Source organism: Galeopterus variegatus, unplaced genomic scaffold, assembly GCF_000696425.1.
Source record: "Galeopterus variegatus unplaced genomic scaffold, G_variegatus-3.0.2 Scaffold22, whole genome shotgun sequence".
Taxonomy (NCBI): domain Eukaryota; kingdom Metazoa; phylum Chordata; class Mammalia; order Dermoptera; family Cynocephalidae; genus Galeopterus; species Galeopterus variegatus.
Window position 1 is genome coordinate 1,552,161 of NW_007726133.1, and position 19,343 is coordinate 1,571,503.

At 38.6% G+C, this 19,343-nt stretch overlaps 1 protein-coding gene across 1 annotated transcript in view; it reads left to right on the forward strand.

The window, feature by feature from the left end:
* Nucleotides 1-9,249, forward strand: part of CTTNBP2 (cortactin binding protein 2) — a 68,512-nt gene extending 59,263 nt beyond the window's left edge. Inside the window, exons 17-19 of the mRNA XM_008568249.1 lie at nucleotides 852-984; nucleotides 2,316-2,417; nucleotides 8,114-9,249. Of these exons, the coding sequence (XP_008566471.1) occupies nucleotides 852-984; nucleotides 2,316-2,417; nucleotides 8,114-8,359 (481 nt within the window). The 3' untranslated portion in view covers nucleotides 8,360-9,249. The remainder of the gene's footprint in view (nucleotides 1-851; nucleotides 985-2,315; nucleotides 2,418-8,113) is intronic.
* Nucleotides 9,250-19,343: the final 10,094 nt, after the last annotated feature.

Below are 19,343 nucleotides of genomic sequence, written 5' to 3' on the forward strand. Positions count from 1 at the left end.
TAATTATTAACCCATTTGACATAAAGTAATATGGAAAAGTTCTACATTTGTGAACTTTTAGACAGTCTTTATTTTTTAATGCCAAATGTTTACAGTGATATATGGTATTCCTAGGGAATTGTTGATTTCAGCTTACAAATGTTGAGGCATAAAGAATAATTTGGTTAATCATGGAATAGAAATTTTTGGACAGTTTGTCAATAGGTCCCCATTGTAGCCCGATAAATTGTGTGCCCTATCACTTGGCTGAGGACCTGGTCCTCTGGTCCATAGCATTACAGGAAAGGGTGGAGAGAAGGAAGGGAGGTAAAGGAAACTGCACCACCTGCCACTTTCTTCCAGGCCCACAGCTGGATTCATTATATACGACCACCTGTGTCATTTCCCAGTAACTCTAGGATGTAGGCATAAGGATTCTTTAAAGAGAAGGGAGCCCAGGAATGGAGGTGTTAAGGAGTGAAAAAAGAAAACCTGACCCATGGCCACACTGCGAGTGAGCATTAGAGGCAGGTTTGAAATTTACATTTGTTCCATTGTGAGAAGAAAAGGGAAGAGTAAGGAGATTGGAATGTTGTAAGTCAAAGTCGATCTGTTTGTAAAAGAAAAATTTATCCTATTAAGAATTTTGAGTATGAGTTATCAAAATTCTGTGGAAATGTATTACCTTAGTATACTAATCTCAGGGCTGGGAGTGGGCTGTTGCATTACACGATGTGTGTGAAATACTTTAAAAAATATCAAATACTTCCTTACCCCCACCAAATTCCAAAAATAAATTAGTGTCTGTTTCCATATTGAGATTTGGGGTGTCGCTTTCACTTTGAAAAACTCTTTTCTGAACTTTGTTCTAGGTCTTTAGAGAATGACCTGTCATTGACATTGGATTTGGATCAGAGACTCTCTCTGGGCTCGGATGATGAAGCAGATCTTGTAAAGGAGCTTCAGAGCATGTGCTCCAGCAAATCTGAATCTGACATAAGCAAGGTAAGCAGTACAAATGGGTGAGGGTATTGAAGGGCTCTCCCCACTAGCAGAGAGACTTCTTGGAGCCACATCCTGACACTTATTCCCTAAAAGAAATTTCTTATTGAACAGGATGGTAAATGCTGCAAATCAAACCATTCCTCACCTTGCTTAGAAAAGCTGTTTCTTCCAAAATATTATTTACACAATAAGGGAGGCCTTAGTAAAGCTGGTTTTTCTAAACTCCTCAGAAAAACCTGTAATAAAAATTGTATGTTAATGACGTTACCACAAGTCACACCAGCACATCCAGACAGCTTTTCATATAAGCCTACATTTGAGTCTCCTCAGACTTTTGCTTTTTGTACTCCTACGAAAAGCACTTTCCGTGCTTTTGGAACATAAGTCATCTATCAGTAAGAGAATAATCGGCCTGTGTAATGCATATCATCACAGTCTTTAAGCTGTGAAATTTGAGATCCAAATATAGAAACCAGTGACCTGAAATCTCAAAGAAAGCATTAACAGCATCAAGTTCAACCTGTTTTGACACTCTGATATCTGCAGCAAGCTTGACCAAGCTTCCTTGATAAATTCCTTTTACTTTCTTTCTTTTTTTTTTTTTCCTTTTTGACTTTTTTCGTGACCGGCAACGGATCGCAACCCTCAGCGTCGCGCCCGCACCGGACCGGGACCGGCAACGGGATCGCAACCCTCGGTGTTGCTCCCGCATCTCGCTCAGCCAGTGAGCGGCCGGTCTGTATGTGGGATCCGAACCCTCTGCGGGAGCGCTGCCGCACTTCCCAAGCGGCGCACTACAGCAGTGCGCCACCGGGCCGGCCAAATTCCTTTTACTTTCAAGGAAGCATAAGAAGATAGTTATAACTCATTCAGGTTCCACTCAAAGATCCAACTATTATTTGAATAGTCATAATCCCTAGGACAAAGTAGAATTGACTATCTTATTTAACCTTGCTGGAAATGAATAGAAAAACTTACCCCTGGAAAAATAAGGTAATGATTAAAATCTTGCGATTTTAATATCTTTTCTTTACTTGCCAGGTGACTTTTTTTACCTACAGTTTTTCTGGTCTTCTTTTGACTTTAATAGATTCTTTTTCCTTAGAGGATATTTCCATGCATTTGCTGTTAGCTTTACATGAAGGCGTCAAGTCTTTCATGTGAACATTACAGGATTTGAGGATATATTCTATAGAACTTCTGAGGGTTGGAGAAGAGGATAAGGATAATGTTTCTTCGGTGGGTTTTCCCATGGTGACATTTAGCTGTGCCTTGAGTGTTATCACAGTGTTACTGTAGAAACGTGACTTAATAAATTGTATGTTTTCCAGATTGCTGATTCCAGGGATGATTTAAGAAGGTTTGATAGTTCAGGAAACAACCCTGCGTTTTCAGCAATGGCTAATATTCCAAGAATGCCAGTGTCACAAAAGGTAGGCATCCCTTTCTCTCCAAAATGGGACAAAGAAGAATTGCTGTGGAATTGAGTGCACAAATCTTCTCTCAGTGTGAATCACAAAGTTGTTTTTAAATTGCAGCTAGGAAATTAGAAATAGGATAAAAGTGTTTACTAGTTAATCAAGATTAGAAACATTATCATTTGGATAATATCTTGAAAGAATAACCAGAAAGCATTACTTTTTTCCTTCTATTTAATGCCTAAAATTTTATCCCAAAATCTTGGGTGTCTTTTGAGACGATCTCTATCCCCATATACCAAAACTAGAAGTAATGTAACTTCTGTCATCTTGGTTGTTCCATTTTTAAATGTATTGTTTTTCACTTGAGAACTTTTACAATTTCCTGCGTTTTGGAAAAATGGAGTTAATTATAGCAAACAGCTAAGTGATAAAGATCTTTTACATGCAAAAAAAAAAAACAAAGAAAAGAAAAATGTTTCCTAACTTTCCATAACGTGCATTACATTCAGTGAGAAACTTTCCTTTATGAAAAAGTCAGAATAGCAGAGGCAGGATTCCAATAGCCTTTATTAACCTCTTGAAATAGCTTCCATGGCTGTGGCGCTGGGCCATTATGGATTGGTTAGTAAATGGCAAGAAATGGTACAGCATGCCACAGAAGCCATAAAAGAACTTTTTAGAAGATCTGCATTTGTTTGATACTCTGATATCTGCAGCAAGTTTGACCAAGCTTTCTTGATAAATGCATTACTTGAAGGGAGCATAATAAGATAGTTATAACTTGCTCGGGTTCCACCGAAGGATTCAACTGGGTGAACAGAAACAATAAGACATTTCTTGCCCATTAGTTATTTTGTGAGGCACTTAGTAACATGCAGTTTGTTCACCAAGCCATGTCCATTGCCACTCCCATCCTGTTCTCATCTACTCCCAAGATGGCCTCAAAGACCTGTGCAGGTGGGATGCAAAGTGCAGGATTATAAAGTAAGCGTGGTGAGATCATTAAACTATTGGTCTTTACCTGATCACCTAGCAGTTCTGGGCTGCACAGCTTCTGCCCTCTCACTGTTTCTTTAGGTTTCGGTCCTGGTTAGTTACATACATGGAACTATGTGAGCAGTGTGTGTGGGAGTGGAGATTTGCAGAGCTGGGGTCCCTAATAAAAAAATACATGACAAAATGACCTGTGAAGAAGAGCATGTCTTTCAAGCTCACTTTGTTATAATGTCTGCTTTTTTTCTTTCTTTCTTTTTCAATTGGGACCAGTTTAGAAGCACAACAAGACCTACAGAGCATTTAAGGGAGGGTGACCTGGGGCCCCTACTAGGAATTCTGGTTGGAAAATATTTTGTTCAGGGGTGTCCCTTTGCCATCTTTAAAGCCCCAACTCACTGCCCGTGTATGATGACATGCCCTGAGCTTAGGTTGAAAACCCAAAGGGCCTCCAGGACCATTTTTCAGGATTCTTTGTGAAACAATCAGTGGACGGGGCCCTGAGCCACTTTCTGCACACAGGTGCTGTTGACAGGTAGAGACCGGCTACTGTTGTCTAAGGGAGACATTTTTGTATACCTTCCTCTGTCACAGTGGGTTGCTACAATAAAATGGTACTGTCCATAAAAAATAGTACCAAAGGTCAGATAAGCTCAGGACAGCTTTATTTTTGAAAAGACTTTTTAAAAAAAGTAAATGGGTCCTTTTACACTACCTTGGCTCTTACAAAAGAACTACATGGTTTTCTAATGGTGCAATTTAATGTGGGTATTAGGACAGCTGCTTCCACAGAGGATCTCTTCCCCGATAGCCAGAAGATGGTTTTGCAGACCGGCCAGCAGAGGGCGCAGTAGCACTGGTTGGGCGCGCTCATTCCTTTTCTACCCTCCTGAGAACTAGCATTTCTTGGTTAGATGCCCAGTTTCTTCTGTTATCAGGAAGTAACTCTCTTTAGAGGTAAGAGCTCTCTAGGTTAGTTGAAATCACTTTCTCCTTCATGGCCAGAAGGCTGGCGATGCCTCCATCAGAGAGGGACCTTGTAGACACCATTATCCATTGAAAAACAACCATGAGTAAATTATCGTCGGTATTTGCCACAGTATAACTCCTTACGCCTCTAACAGTAAGGGAATGTAATGGGGATTATTAATCAGGTGGCATGTAGCCAGACTTCTAAATTAAAACAACAAATACACACATGTTTAAGTCATCAAAAGAACAAAATACTAATGTTTTTTATTTAAATGCAAACTAATCCCCCTAAAGCAAAAGTTCTCATCTTTAGTTGTATAGTTCTCATTTTTGTTTGCATAATCCACTTGAGGATTTATTTAAACCTCCCGTGTCAGAGGTTCTGACATAACTGATCTGAGGTGCAGCCTAGAGATCGGGTTTTTTAAAGCTCCTTGGTGATTCTGACATGCAGCCAGGACTGAGACCCCCTCCCCCCCACAGCACAGCTCTGATCTGTCATCCTGATTTTCCACCCCATTTCTTTCCACATGTACCTTAGAGGTTGGTATATCTTCGCATAACTCGTTTTTTACATGTAAGTTTTTACGTGCAACTCACTATTCCCACACCTCCCCTCATCTGTCCTTTCACCCTTCCCCTTCCCATAGAACACTCTTCACCTGCCACAATCCTATACACCTTTAAAGATCCATCTCCAATGCCAACTTCACTACATGCTTTCCTTTTCCTTCTGCCCCCTACTGTCCCATCTGGAGGGCTTACAGTATCCTCTTATCTTCTGGTAGATGCTTAGTATTGAAGGAATGAGTGAATTGCTGATTTAACAATAATTCTTTAAGGCTAAGTAAAACTTCCTTTAGGGCAGTGCCTTTCTATGCAAATTGGAGTTTTTCTTGAGCTTAATATGCACAGCAACATTAATAGTAACCTTATGTAGAGAACTTTTGGGGTTTAGCCCAGGAAGCATTAAACACCCAGGACACTGCACAGTCACTTGCTCTATTCTTGCACACCTGGCCTTGAATTGCTGTGGCCCACACTAAGCCCATTTGACTCTCCATGTTTTCATCACACCTCATATAGCATCCTCACAGCTCTAGAGACTGACTCAGCCCCACCTATCCACACCCAGCCTTGACAACCACATTTTTAGCTATTGTGGGTGCTTCTTGGTAGTTCATATGGGCATTTTCTGCCTCTGACCATGAAGATGCATTCCCCTTGCCTTCAACAGACGAATGGACAGACCTGAAAATCACACATAGTGTGTCTCCTTTCCTCCCTGTGCACCTTGGTACTAACTGTGGATTGCCAGAGGGGGAGTTCAATAATAATGGCAATATTATCTATAGTTAGCTTCACCCATCCACCCCTAATAGATTCTGTATGCTAACTTATTCTATAATATGCCATGTTGAATATCATGGTGTTGTAGATCAAATTATAAGTTGGAATTAGCCTTACTGGGCCCATGGCCAAGTCCCATTTTACAGACTTAAAGAGGACTTTCTTGTAAGGAGAAATGAGGTTGGATTATGGTACCTTTTCTGTGTTTTTACAGCCATGTCTTAGCATGTGACTCTTTAGCCATCCGACTCACCACAAGCAATGTAACTATTTCTCATTTTCTTTCTGGTTACTTGACAGCATAAGCTTCTTTACAAAACAAATGCAGAACATACTAATCAGATTGAGTGTGGTTTTATTTTCTAGTTCACCCCTAACCTACCATAAAGTACAAATGGAGGTGCCAGGGATCGACTGGGATGTGTGCGTTCTAACCATTTGTAGCTCAGCCTTTTTCTTATGCTCCTTGGAGGTAGTTGGTCCTTCTAATACAAAAGAACCAAGCTGTTCTATGATTCCCTAAAGAGGGAACTTTTGACAGGAGGCTATTCCTTCCTAAGCCAAACTTTTGCAGTCTAGTCTCTTTTTCCTTTCCCCTGCAAATGCATGTGCTCTGAACCCCCTATGAATCCCCTCTTTGTTCTTCATTCATTACATACTTCATGTTTGGGAAAAACAGAAGTGTTGAAACCTCTAGCACAGCTGTCCTGCCATTTAAGATTAGCTGGCTCTGAAGACCTGGTTCCAGTAGATACTTCAGTGATTTAATGGACACTTTGTGCTGGGCTCTAAAGAATTATTAGGACTTTAACAGGTGAAAATGGAGGGAAAATGGGATTTAAAAGAGTTCAGAGCCAAAATTAAAAAGAGCTTTAGTGACATGCTTAGGAGTTTGGGACTTGTTATACAGTGAGGACTTAATCCTCTTTTTTTCCATTTGCACCAAAACAGCCATGATTCTTTGCCCCTTTTGCAGGCCACATTGGATTAAGTTGGGGGGAGAGAGGCAGTTGTTAAAGATAACTGAGGTCGTCTGCTCAGTTAACTGGAGGACATCATTAACCAGTATTGAGACAAGAGGAAAGCCTTCAGAAACGGGTAGGATTGAGGAAATACAATAAACTGGTTTCAGAAAAATTGAGTTTGATGTGCAGGCTAGCCATAGAGGTGAGTTATGTCAATGGGTGGGTGGAAACGCAGTACTCAAGTTCAGGAGATAAACGAAGACTAAAGAACGAACTTTGGGAGCTATTTAAGTAGAGATGATAATGGGAATACTCAGAATGGGCAGAAGTGGAGAAAAGGATAGTGAGTTAAAGCAGGGCTTCTCAGCTCTGGCTGCCCGTGAGAATCGTGTCACCCAGTGTCCATGCCACACTCTAGACTAAATCTGAATCTCTGGGGATAGAGTCCAGTCATCAATGGTTTTTAAAGCTCCCCAGGTGATTCCAGTGTTATGGCTAAGGTTGGCAACCACTGGTTTAAGAAGACACCCAGGAGAATACAACCACCAACTGAAGCCAAATGGTTACTTTCCATTAAAAGCCATGTTCAGTATTTTACCTGCTAAATTCTAGTTTTATGTTCTAAATCTTTTACTGGTTACATTGCTGTTTGGATGCATTACTATTTTCAAAGAGGGAAAGTAATCGATGTCAACTGCTTCAGAGGCATTCAGAGCAGCTCACTTAGTAGGCCTCAAGTCACGTTTATTATATTGCATTAAATTCTGAAAACCAGGGAAAAAACTCCTTCAGTGGAAGTTGGGCTAGCTGAGGTCTCGTCCCATCCGTATGGTAGATCTTGACCCACCTAATTGTAGAACCGCCACACAGGAGCTTTAATTCACTAGAACATAAGCTTTATTAGGGCAGGGTTATTTCTCTTTTATGTTCTCTGCTGTATGCCGAGCAACCAGAAAAAGTGCTTGTCTTATAATAATGCTCAGAAAATATTTCTTGCTTATCAAGTAATAGTCCATTTTTTTAATTTTAATGATCTGAAAGTAGAAAGCAGAAAATTTAGGTGACTTACCCAAGGTGACATCATTTATTTGCAGAGCTGCCTACAAATAGTTGAACTAGTCAGATTTGGTGATTTCCTCAGGCCTAGGATTTTGTGAGGTTTCTGTTAATAAAGAAATCCCAGACTCCTTAACACTTGATTCATCCCCTGCCTCCTATATTTGGGAATTTTGTGACACCAGGAAGGGCCTAATGAAAATCAAGCAGTAAGTCTATAGGAATTAATCATTCAGCCTCTCTTCTCTATTATCTTTTGTTTACTTTTTCATGAGAATCTGTGGTTAGGAGACTCCTGTGTGTTTGCTCAGAGACAGACAGGAGGAAGATTTATGGCTGACAGCAAATGTGACTGGTTCTCTTCCCTTACAGGAGGTCAGTCCTCTCAGCAGCCATCCAACTACGGAATGCAGCAACAGCAAGTCAAAGACCGAGTCGGGTGTTTCAAGAGTTAAATCTTTTCTTCCTGTTCCTAGAAGTAAAGTGGCCCAGTGTTCCCAGAACACCAAAAGAAGCAGCAGCAGCAGTAATACAAGGCAAATAGAAATAAACAACAACTCAAAAGAAGAGAATTGGAACTTACACAAAAATGAACTAACGGAGAAACCGAACAAATAGGCCTACCTACAATATTCTCACGATTAACTTCTGTATATTCCACACACAAACCAAGGATGACAAGATGTAAATACCTTTAATGAGTAAAATGTTTTCACTGTAATATAAAGTGTGAGTGCAGGACCACTATTCAACTTTTTGTAAAGACTGTATTTATAACCAACATTTTATTGCTTTTTTTTAATTCCATAGGATTGAACTTCTACACCAAGAAGTTATGCCAACTTTTCAAGTAGTTTTATAATAGAAAAATTGTCATAGTTTCATTCAAGATGTTCAGGGGTATTGCAACAGAACTGTGTACTGTATATCTATATATGTACATATGTATGTATATTTAAGGAAGTCCATGAATCATACTGCAGACTACATGTTAGAAAGTGTGTACAACATTGGCTCAGATGACATGTACCATTTAAATGAAGATCATAATTTTATGTTCACTTGATGGGGAATGACTAGAATGGGGCAATAACAAATCATTTCTAAATAGTTATTTTCCATTAAAAGCCATATTATGTATTTTGCCTGTTAAATTCTAGTTTGTTTTAAATTTTTTAGTAGTTACATTGCCATTTGGTTGTACATGTATTTATTAATGCTTATGAGTTTGCATTATGACTCCTATAAAATATGAAATTATAATGCAATAAAAGTTATCTTTCTTACAAAAGTTTTGTACCTAAGTGGTTATAAAAAATACCTGCATAAATGCTTCATAAATTGAGAGTTAACTCCCTCTTCAATATTATTTCTAGTAGCACAACTGATAATAAAATAATGAAAATATTTTCTGGAAGTGTTTCTTCTAAAATTACTGATGAAATTACTTATGTAACTCACAGTTAAAATGCTTTGACAACAAATAAAATATTGATTTAGTGAAATGATTTTGCTGTACTTTCTATGTATAGCACTTAGTAGTTTATCTGTACAGATAATTCGTGTTCAATTTAGGAATGTTCATATAACTTGTCCTCTATGTTGTATTTCACTAGCTATTCACAGAAAGACTCACCCTTATTAAAGAGTAAGATAATTGGGTTAAACATTTCAATGGAGCTGCAGGAATTACGTGCTCACTGAATAAAACACCTTCCTTTTTTTCTATAAATACCAAAAACATATGATTTTTACATGAAGAATCACTTGCTTGTGTAAGGGTACTGAAAGCCCTTTTTTATGGCCAGAATGGTTGTTCACACTGAAGCATACATACTGCATTGATACTATGTTAAACTTTACAAAAATGTCTACAAGTATGTTTTTAAAAAACCACAATGTGAAGATTATGTCACATGGGATAAAGTTGAGGAAGGCCTTTCTATCCAGGAAGAACTAGACTCCCACTCCTGTCAGCATTCTTCCTGGGCTTCATCTCTGCAAGGCAAGTCCTGGGGTGTACAGCTCCAACCTCATGCACAGGGAAGTGTGCAGTGAGATGGGAAGACTAGAGCAAGGGGCAGAGGTTCGGTAGGAGAGAGGGACTGTGGGAAATAGTCTTAGGCTTAAGCACAATAAGTCCTTTGAGCTGGACTCAAATTATGGGTGCCCTAGTAGTAGTTGATACTCTCAAGGGTTTTCACAAAAGGACAGTAAGCTTGGAAACAAAACAATGCTCTCAAGTCATAGACCAGCATACCTCAATTCAGGTGGCTCTAGTGTGTTTCTCTCCTACTTATGTACACCTACTTAGATTACATCCAATTTGATTTGTTAGTCACAAGGCATTGTATTTTATATTAGCTGATTTTCTGAAGATCCTGAGGTGAGAAAACACCAAATTTTGAATTGATTATTAAAATGACCTGTAGTGATTGATCCGTGCAGCTTTGTCAGTAAAATACAACGTGCACTTTTTATAGTTGCAAACTATCTAAACAGGGCATTTATGTCAGGGACTTTCAAAATACAGGTAGAGACCTACTGATGTGTCATATCACTTTACTGAGTCACAACTAGCATTTTTAATATATGGAATAGAAAATGTCAGTCATCACAGTCAATAAAATTAAGAACTATTAGTGAAATTTTGTTTCAATTATGAGGATGTATACATGTATATACATGTGATGTAAAGTATAACTGTGGGTCATAGTCAAAAATCTTGGAAAGTCAGTACCATATAATGGAACCTAGTGGTGGCGGTAGGGCTGCATTGGGGATAATATGGTCTTTGATGGTAAACGGCCCTGGGGCAGAATTAAGCACTGCCATTTATAAGCTACGTGGCATGAGACAAGTTACCTACTCTTTTTAATTCAGTTTTCTCAGTAGTAAAATAAAGATCATGACAAACCTACAGGTTGTTCATGAGTGTTAAGTTAGAATGGTAAAGCATTCCTAGTTGCCTCACTCATTCATGAACTAAGTAGTGAATCAGTGTCTCAGATCTTTTTGTGACATTGGATACATCTGAAAGGAGATATAGACCCTAATACAATAATAATAGGGGACTTCAATACCCCACTTTCATCAATGAACAAATTTTCCAGACAGAAGGTCAATAAGGAAACATTAGACTTAAGCCATACTTTATACCAAATGGACTTAACAGACATGTACAGAACATTCCATCTAACATCAGCAGAATACACATTCTTTTCAAGCACATACAGAACATCCATCAGGAGAGCTCATTATTAGGTAACAAAACAATTCTTAAATTTAAGAACATTGACATCACAATCATATCAAGTATTTTTCTTTCTGACCACAATGGTATGAACTAAAAATAAGAAATTTCAGATAATTCACAAATACATGGAAATTAAACATGTTCCTAAATCAATGGGTCAATTAAGAAAGAAAAAGGGAAATTAAAAAATGTCTTCAGGCAAATGAAAATGGAAACAGAACATACCAAAACATTTAGGATGCAGCAAAAGCCATTCTGAGAGGTAAGTTTATAGCAACAAACGCATCAAAAAAGAAAGGTCCCAAATAAATTAGCTAATGGTACATCTCAAAGAACTAGAAAAAACAAGAACAAACTAAGGCCAAAGTTAGTAGAAGGAAGGAAATAATAAAGATCAGAGCAAAAATTTTTTAAAAAAAAAACTTTTTGTGGTATTCCAACATTTTTCAAATTGTAATAATTCACAAACAAATAATGCTATATTGTGAGCATCTGATTTTTACTATGGGTGTATGAAACTGATAGAAATGTTTAATTGGAAATTAATAACTTTAAAGCACATTATATATTTCATTTTCCTTCTGTTTGCACTTAAAGGTGAGTTTCTCCAAAATAGCCTCATACATTTTGAGTTTGCTTATGTCAGAGAGAGAAAACAAGTAGATTTCATAAAAGATGAGTGTTAGTAAAAGTAGCCAAATTTAATAGGTCAGTTTTTCACAAATATATTTTTCTCTGTGCAGTTAATCCTTAATAAAAATTAAATTCAGTTGATTAGCCATAGCCATAACCTTATTTAGGCATCCATTATTCTTAAGAACGATGACCCATTACAGAAAATTTACTTTCTGAAATTATGTGATGCTTTCTGAATTCTATCCCATCCCTTTGCAAGATCATTTTTCTCAGAGAACATCCTACAGGTGTCAAAGTAAATTAGTGAATAAATATCCTCTTAGTCTGGTTATGACCATGAATAAATATGTTTAGTTGTGAACCAAGATACCTGTTGACTGTTAGTATGAGAGAGAGAACTCTCTTCAGATATACTGAAAAGGAATATGCAGTGTTATACACCACAGCTAGTCTGTCTTTAATAGAGAAGATCACATCCAAATATCAGGAATCATGAGCTCAGGCTCTGGCCACCAAGCTAGGATGACACTTAACGTCTCTGGGCTTCAGTGTCCTCATGGGAAAAGTTAGAGGATTTTTCTGCTTCCCAGGAATAAAAACAATGGAAAATCAGAAATACTGACAGTTATTTCTATGTACTCTGCTACCTTAATAAAGTATCAGCTAAACATAGCACAAGGGCCGGCCCGGTGGCACACTGCTACAGTGCGCCGCTTGGGAGCGCGGCGTCGCTCCCGTCAAGGGTTCGGATCCCACATACAGACCGGTTCCTGCTCACTGGCTGAGCGAGGTGCGGGCACAACACCGAGGGTTGCGATCCCGTTGCCGGTCCCGGTCCGGTACGGGCGCGACACTGAGGGTTGCGATCCGTTGCCGGACACGAAAAAAGACAAAAAGGAAAAAAAATAAAAATAAAAATAAATAAATAAACATAGCACAAAAGTTATTTAGGTTCTATTTTGAGGAAATCAAGAATATATTTCTCTTGAACTAATTTAAATGTTTATGAGTGGCTTCAAACCTTATTCATTAAACTAATATTGTGTCTAGGGCTTAAAGATAGCATTAAGATGTGCCAGGCACCTCCCATCTTGGAGCTTATAGCCTGTTGGGATGAGACAGTGAATAAATGAAGAAACAAAGCAAGATAATTTCCCATTTTGTATATTATATAGAAGAAATCAGAGTGATGTGAAAGAGAACACTTGGTAAAGATCATTAGGGCAGAATAGCTCAGGGAAGGGTCTCCAAGGACCTAATACATACTCTGATATCTGAAGGGTAAAAGGGATCAGGGTATATAGGAGAGCCAGCGGAAATAGCACTGGCAACTGTATTTAAGCAAAATAGACAAATGGGGTTACATTAAATTAAATAGCTGCTGCATGGCAAAGAAAGTAACAGAGTAAAAAGACAGCTTACAGAATGGAAAAAAATCTTTGCAAACCGTACATCTGATAAGAGGTTAATATCCAAAATATGTGAGGAACGTGAACAACTCAATAGCAAGGAAACAGCCCAATTAAAAAATGGGCAAAGGATGTGAATAGACATACAGATAACCAACAGGTATATGAAAAAACATTCGACATCACTAACACTCGGAGAAATGCAAATTAAAACTACAATAAGATACCTTTGTTAGAATGGCTATTATCAAAAAGGCAAAAGATAAGTGTTAGCACGGAAGTGGAGAAAAGGGAACCCTTGTACACTATTGGTAGGAAAGTAAATTAGTACAGCCATTATAGAAAATAGTATGGAGGTTGCTCAGAAAATTAATAGAACTACCACTACTGAATTACATATCCAAAGGAAATGAAATCAGTATGTCAGAGATATTTGCACTCTCATGTTCATTGAAGCATTATTCAAAATAGCCAAGATATGAAATCAACTTAAGTGTCCATCAACAGATGAAAGCATATTGTTGTGTGTACACACACACACACTATATGTGTGTATACATATATATATATACACACACACACACAATGGAATACTATTCAGTCTTTAAAAAGAAGGAAATTCTGTCATTTGCACTACAGTCATTTGACTATGGTTAATAACAATGTAATACATTCTTTAAAATCCATAAATCTATAGATTTAAAGCAATCCCAACCAAAATCCAAACAGGACTTTTTTTTGTTGTTGTCCTTTTTGAGACCAGCCGCACCACGCTCAGCCAGTGAGCGCACCGGCCATCCCTATATAGGATCCGTACCCACGGCGGGAGCGCTGCTGCGCTCCCAGCGCCGCACTCTCCCTAGTGCGCCACGGGCTTGGCCCCTTTTTTTTTTTTTTAAAGAAATCAATAGTCTCTTTAAACACATGACTTCTTTTTTAATCCAGAAGTTTCAGGTGTATCTGCCTTACCCTCTGAACTGGAAACAGTACACAGATAGATACTCCAGTCACTCTGACTTAGAGCTGAATTATTTCTATGGTGACCACCCATTGATTTGGGGCATTTTATTCTCTTTAGGAAGAGAAAACAGACTGACCAAGTTCATTTGGTTTCCAGGTCTCTGTGCCAACGACCTGAACAATCAATGTTCTATCTTCTTTCGGACAAATCCTTCGAGGGGTGTTTAAGTCCAAATATAATAATATTTCCACTCAAATATTTTATTAAAGCAAAAGCAGCATGAGTTGGTTTTATCAAACCAGTTTGTTGTTCAGATCTTTCTGACAAGTAATTTACTTTACCCTGAATTTTTGAGATAGGCTTTGTGAGTAATAAAAGAGCTAGTGTAATACATAACACCTGTGCGGTGTAATCTGAGAGGCAAGGCAAGATTTTCCCGCCCTACTATCCCTCTCTTCCTTATTTCCAAATGTCTTATTAAAATGTGATATATTGTGGTATTTTGTGATATGGTAAATAGAGCACAGGAATTGAAGTAATAAAATTCTCTGTGCTGCCCTTGAGTGATCTGTGTCATTGACCACGTGACACGTAACTTTCCTGGGCCTAGGTGTTTGATTTGGAACTAAGGTACCTTCTAACTCCAGAATCTTTGCTTCTATAATCCAGTTACCTCAAATAGTCTAGGTTTCTTTTCCCCATCCATGCGTTGGGGAAATGGAACCAGAATTCCTACATTCAGTTAAAGGGAAGGAATCAGTATCGAGAAAACAGGGGCCCTTAACATTAGGCGATGTCCTAGGTAGTGAAAGACAACATGCTGGGACAGGAAGTGGAAAGCAACAGAGCCAAGGAGAAAATGGACCAAAAGCTAGAAAAGTGAAGAAGAGAGAAAAAGAAGCACAGGCTGAAGATTAGAGGTTTCGTGAGGAGATATTTCATCCAGCTAAATCCTAGCTGAATCCAGGAACTTTAAGGGGAAAAAAAAGTCATACCAAATATTTAATATCGACCACACAGGAGGTAGTCTGTCAGCTGCTTGAAGGCAAAGCCCAGTCATGTTTTATGTATTTCACTTTACCTCTAATACCTAGTAATACTCTATGCTAGTACTGTAATGGATATATAAATGCTTGACAAGAACTAAAAAATATGATGATGATGATGATGATGATATAATGGTGGTGTCCTAGCCTAACCAGGGACTCCAGTTCAGTAAAAGTCCCTCTCAAGTAAAGTTGTAATATCTTTCTACCCTCACCCCCACCACCACAAGTGGTATCTACATGTCTTTCGTGTAGGCTTTTAGAACTCCAGGTGCTGTTACATGGAATAAGTGGATAACAGGAGGACAAAAACCAAAGAAATAGAACTGGCACTGTGGAAAGTGTGGGCAATTAGCTTGCAAACACTCTGTCCATGAGGGTTCCTGAAACCCAAATAGTAAGTGGCCTTTTTCTTTGGCCACTGGCCAGTACCCATGAGGTGGCTTCTGTCTTGTACTGTTTCCTAATGATTCCCATCTTTTGGGCTTTGGGGTTCCCCAACCCCTTCTTGGATCTCTCTTTTCTTTCTTTTTTTTTTTTTTTCCTTTTTGTCTTTTTTCATGACCGGCAACGGATCTCAACCCTCAGTGTTGCCCCCGTACCGGACCGGGACCGGCAACAGGATCGCAACCCTCGGTGTTGCTCCCGCACCTCGCTCAGCCAGTGAGCGGCCGGTCTGTATGTGGGATCCGAACCCTCGGCGGGAGCGCTGCCACGCTTCCCAAGCGGCGCACTGTAGCAGTGCGCCACCAGGCCGGCCCCGGATCTCTCTTTTCTACCTCCAGAATTTCTTGCCAACCTAACTCCTTTTCCCTTGCAGAATATGCTTGGGTTCCTTCAATGCCTATACTCTATTCTCTGTCAAGAGAATCTCCAAAATATTTTAGCCATGCTGCAGAACTTGAAGACTTATTCCTATGGTCTGAATGTTTGTCCCCTCCAAAGCTCATGTGGAAGCTGGATTCCCAACGTGGCAGCATTGAGAGGTGAGCCTTTGGGAGGTGATAGGATCATGAGGGCTCTGCCTTCATGAATACATCAATCCATTCATGGATGAAAGGGTTAATAAACGAGTGGGTTGTCATGGGAGGGGCACTGGTAACTTAATGAGAGGAAGAAAGCATGTGGACGTGCTCTTGCCCAGCCTTTGCCATGTGATACCCTGCATCGCCACGGGACTCTGCAGAAAGTCTCCACCAAAAATCAGATCCTTACCATACGTACCCCCTCAATCTCCGACCTCTCAGCCTCAAAAACTGTAAGAAATAAATTTTCTTTACAAATTACCCAGGTTCATGTATTCTGTTATAAGCAATTGGAAACAACTAATACATTCATTTAACCTACAACATTATATTTCTAATGTCCATTAAGCTGATTGACAAGTTACTAATTTTACCAATGAAAACTCACCTTTTGACATTTATAACTAATTAGCAAAGGCTCTAATGTCTATCAATGATAAAGTTAAAGAAGTGCTTGTAGTAGCTGCCTTTGCATTCCTCATTAGAATGCTAGCTGATGACTCCTGGGGCATGGATTTCTAATTAGGATGACTGCTTGAATTAGGGAGTACTAAATGATAAAGAGGAAATATTAAAAGTAGCTAGAGAAGAATACACATTACATACAAAAATAAGAACTACCCCAGACTTATCAGAAACTATATTCTGCAGAAGAGAAATCGAATGATAGAACTCTAAATTGCTGAAATAAAAACAGTCAACCTAAGACTTCCATATCTAGTGAAAATATCTTCCTAAAACAAAGATGAAACACAAGGAGAAAAAACCCACAATCATTTCAATACAGGGAGAAAAACATTAGACAAAATTCAACACCCATTTATGATCTAAAAAAAAAAACAACTCACAGCTGACCAGAAAGAGAAGGGACGCAACCTGAGAAAGGGCATCTACAAAAACAAAGAACAAACAGAACACAGCTATCACCCTTGCCCCCAAGATCAGAAATAAGATGAAAATGAGCACTCTTACCTCTTCTATTCAACATTATACTCGAGATCATAGCTAATAAAAACAGACAAGATAAAGAAAATAAAGGCCTGCATAGTGAAAAAGATGTGAAGGTATCTGACATGATTGCCTTTACAAAAATTCTGAGGAATCTACTAAGCCACTACAACTAATAAATGAGTTTAGCGAGTCATAAGATACAAGATTAATATACAAAAATCAATTGTAATTCAATAATAGCAGCAAATGGAAATTTTAAAAGGTGTTATTATAGCATCAAAATTAAATACTTAGGGATACATTTAATAAAATATATGACATGTGCACTGTAAACTGCAAAACATTGTGGGAGGGGGAAATAATGCTGAGCCAGATGAATGGAGAGATATACTATGTCAATGGATGAAAATGATCAATATTTTTAAGATATCCCCAAAATGATCTAGCAATTCAAAGCAATCTCCATAAAAACTCTTGCAGGTTTTTTTTTTTTATAGAAATTGACAAGCTGAATCTAAAGCATACATGGAAATATAAAAGATGCAAAACAGCCAAAACAAATTTGAAAGTAATAACAAAGTTATGGTTTGCACTAACAGAATTCAAGACTTACTATAAAGCTCCAGCAACTGAGATAATGTAGTCCTAGCATGAGGGTAGATAATAGATCCTGGAACAGAAAGGTGAGTCCAGAAACAGACCCACCCACACACGCTCAATGGTGGGTATTTTTGTTTTGTTTTTTTTTTTATAAAAGTGCCAAAGTAATTCAATGGGAGAAAGAATAATCTTTACAACAAATGTTGCTGAAACGATTGTATACCAATAAGTTCAAAAAAAGAACCTCAATCCTTAATTTGTATCATACATAAAAATCAACTTAAAATGAATCATAGAACTAAATATAAGAGCTAAAAGTATACAATTTCTAACAGAAAACATAGGGGAAAATCTTTTATCTGAGATTAGGCAAAGAAGTCTTAGGATACAAAAATCACTATCCGTTGAATTGACTGCTGGTGGTTTTCAAGCTTTCCTGCTTCCTTTCTCCTTACCCACACCTGGACAAGCTGGCAGGAAAGCTTGAATGCCCCTCCTTTTCTACTGGTGAGAAGTTCAAATCACACAAGCCCCAGGCCACACAACAGAACCTTCCCTCCAGCTCCAATTCCTACCACCATAAAATCCCAAGTCAAGTGGCCCTCCCTGCTTTCTCAATCCAGTTTTTCATTTGCTTGGGACCCTGGCCTGCTTTCCCCAGAATGCATGAGTAATACACATTTTCATGCCCTCTTGGGGTGTGAGGGTGTGGGGGTGTTTATCTGTTTTGATTTCTGAACCAAATTTTGGGTGGGGAGTTCCAACTCTGAAGATGGTAATCATAACACCATCTTTCTTCCCATCCTTTGAGGTGCTAAATATTAATTCATACCTCATTTAATCCTATAAATACTTATAATTTTTGCCTTTAAACCTAATATTTGCCCAAAGTACTTGAAGAGCATTACTATCCCAACTTCATCCTTTATACAATGCTCACAACTGGGCGGTCATGTCAGTCTTGGAAGTCTTGTGGTTTGTATTTGTTTATTTCAGAATAAGCTTATGCCCTGTTAGACTCACATCTACCAACTTCCCCATTCATTAGAACACTAGCGCTGCTAGGATGAATCATCATTTTGTTCCTTCTCAAACTTCCCTTGACAGATCTACTTCATCACCTCTTTAGACTTTTCAAAAACGAAACCCAGATTCATGGAATCACACAGTACTTTGAGGTCAGATCTGAGATTAGTCATTTGAATGTCTGCCTTCTAGTTTCAATTCAAGTCACATTTCCCATTGGAAATAGCCAAGCTGTACATTGTAAAGTCTCTTTATAGAGAAGTCGACAGACTTATACTTCAGGGGACACTGTTTATATAGAATTCTGTGTGAATGCTACTTCCCTTAAACTGGGAAAAATGTCCACCTTCCCAGAGTATCTGCCAGAGTACCCTGTCCAAGCTGAAAAAGAGCCTGCTCTAAATTAAAGAGGTGTTGTTTTAAAACCCCAGTGACTCATGTACACCGAAGCCAAAATGTGCCTTGTCAAAAAATCACAAAGAAGTATACAAATTGTCATCGAACTTCTAAAACAGTCATAATTCTTGATTTTGAATTGATACCTAAGTCTTAATCTGTGGGGCACTCAGATATCTGCATTTTTATTGAAAGCTTGTGAAAATAAAAGGCTTTTACCAACCAAAGCAATTGAGGAAACTCATAAGCCATACCCAAACTTAAAGGACTCCCCCACCCTCCACCCCCTCCACCCC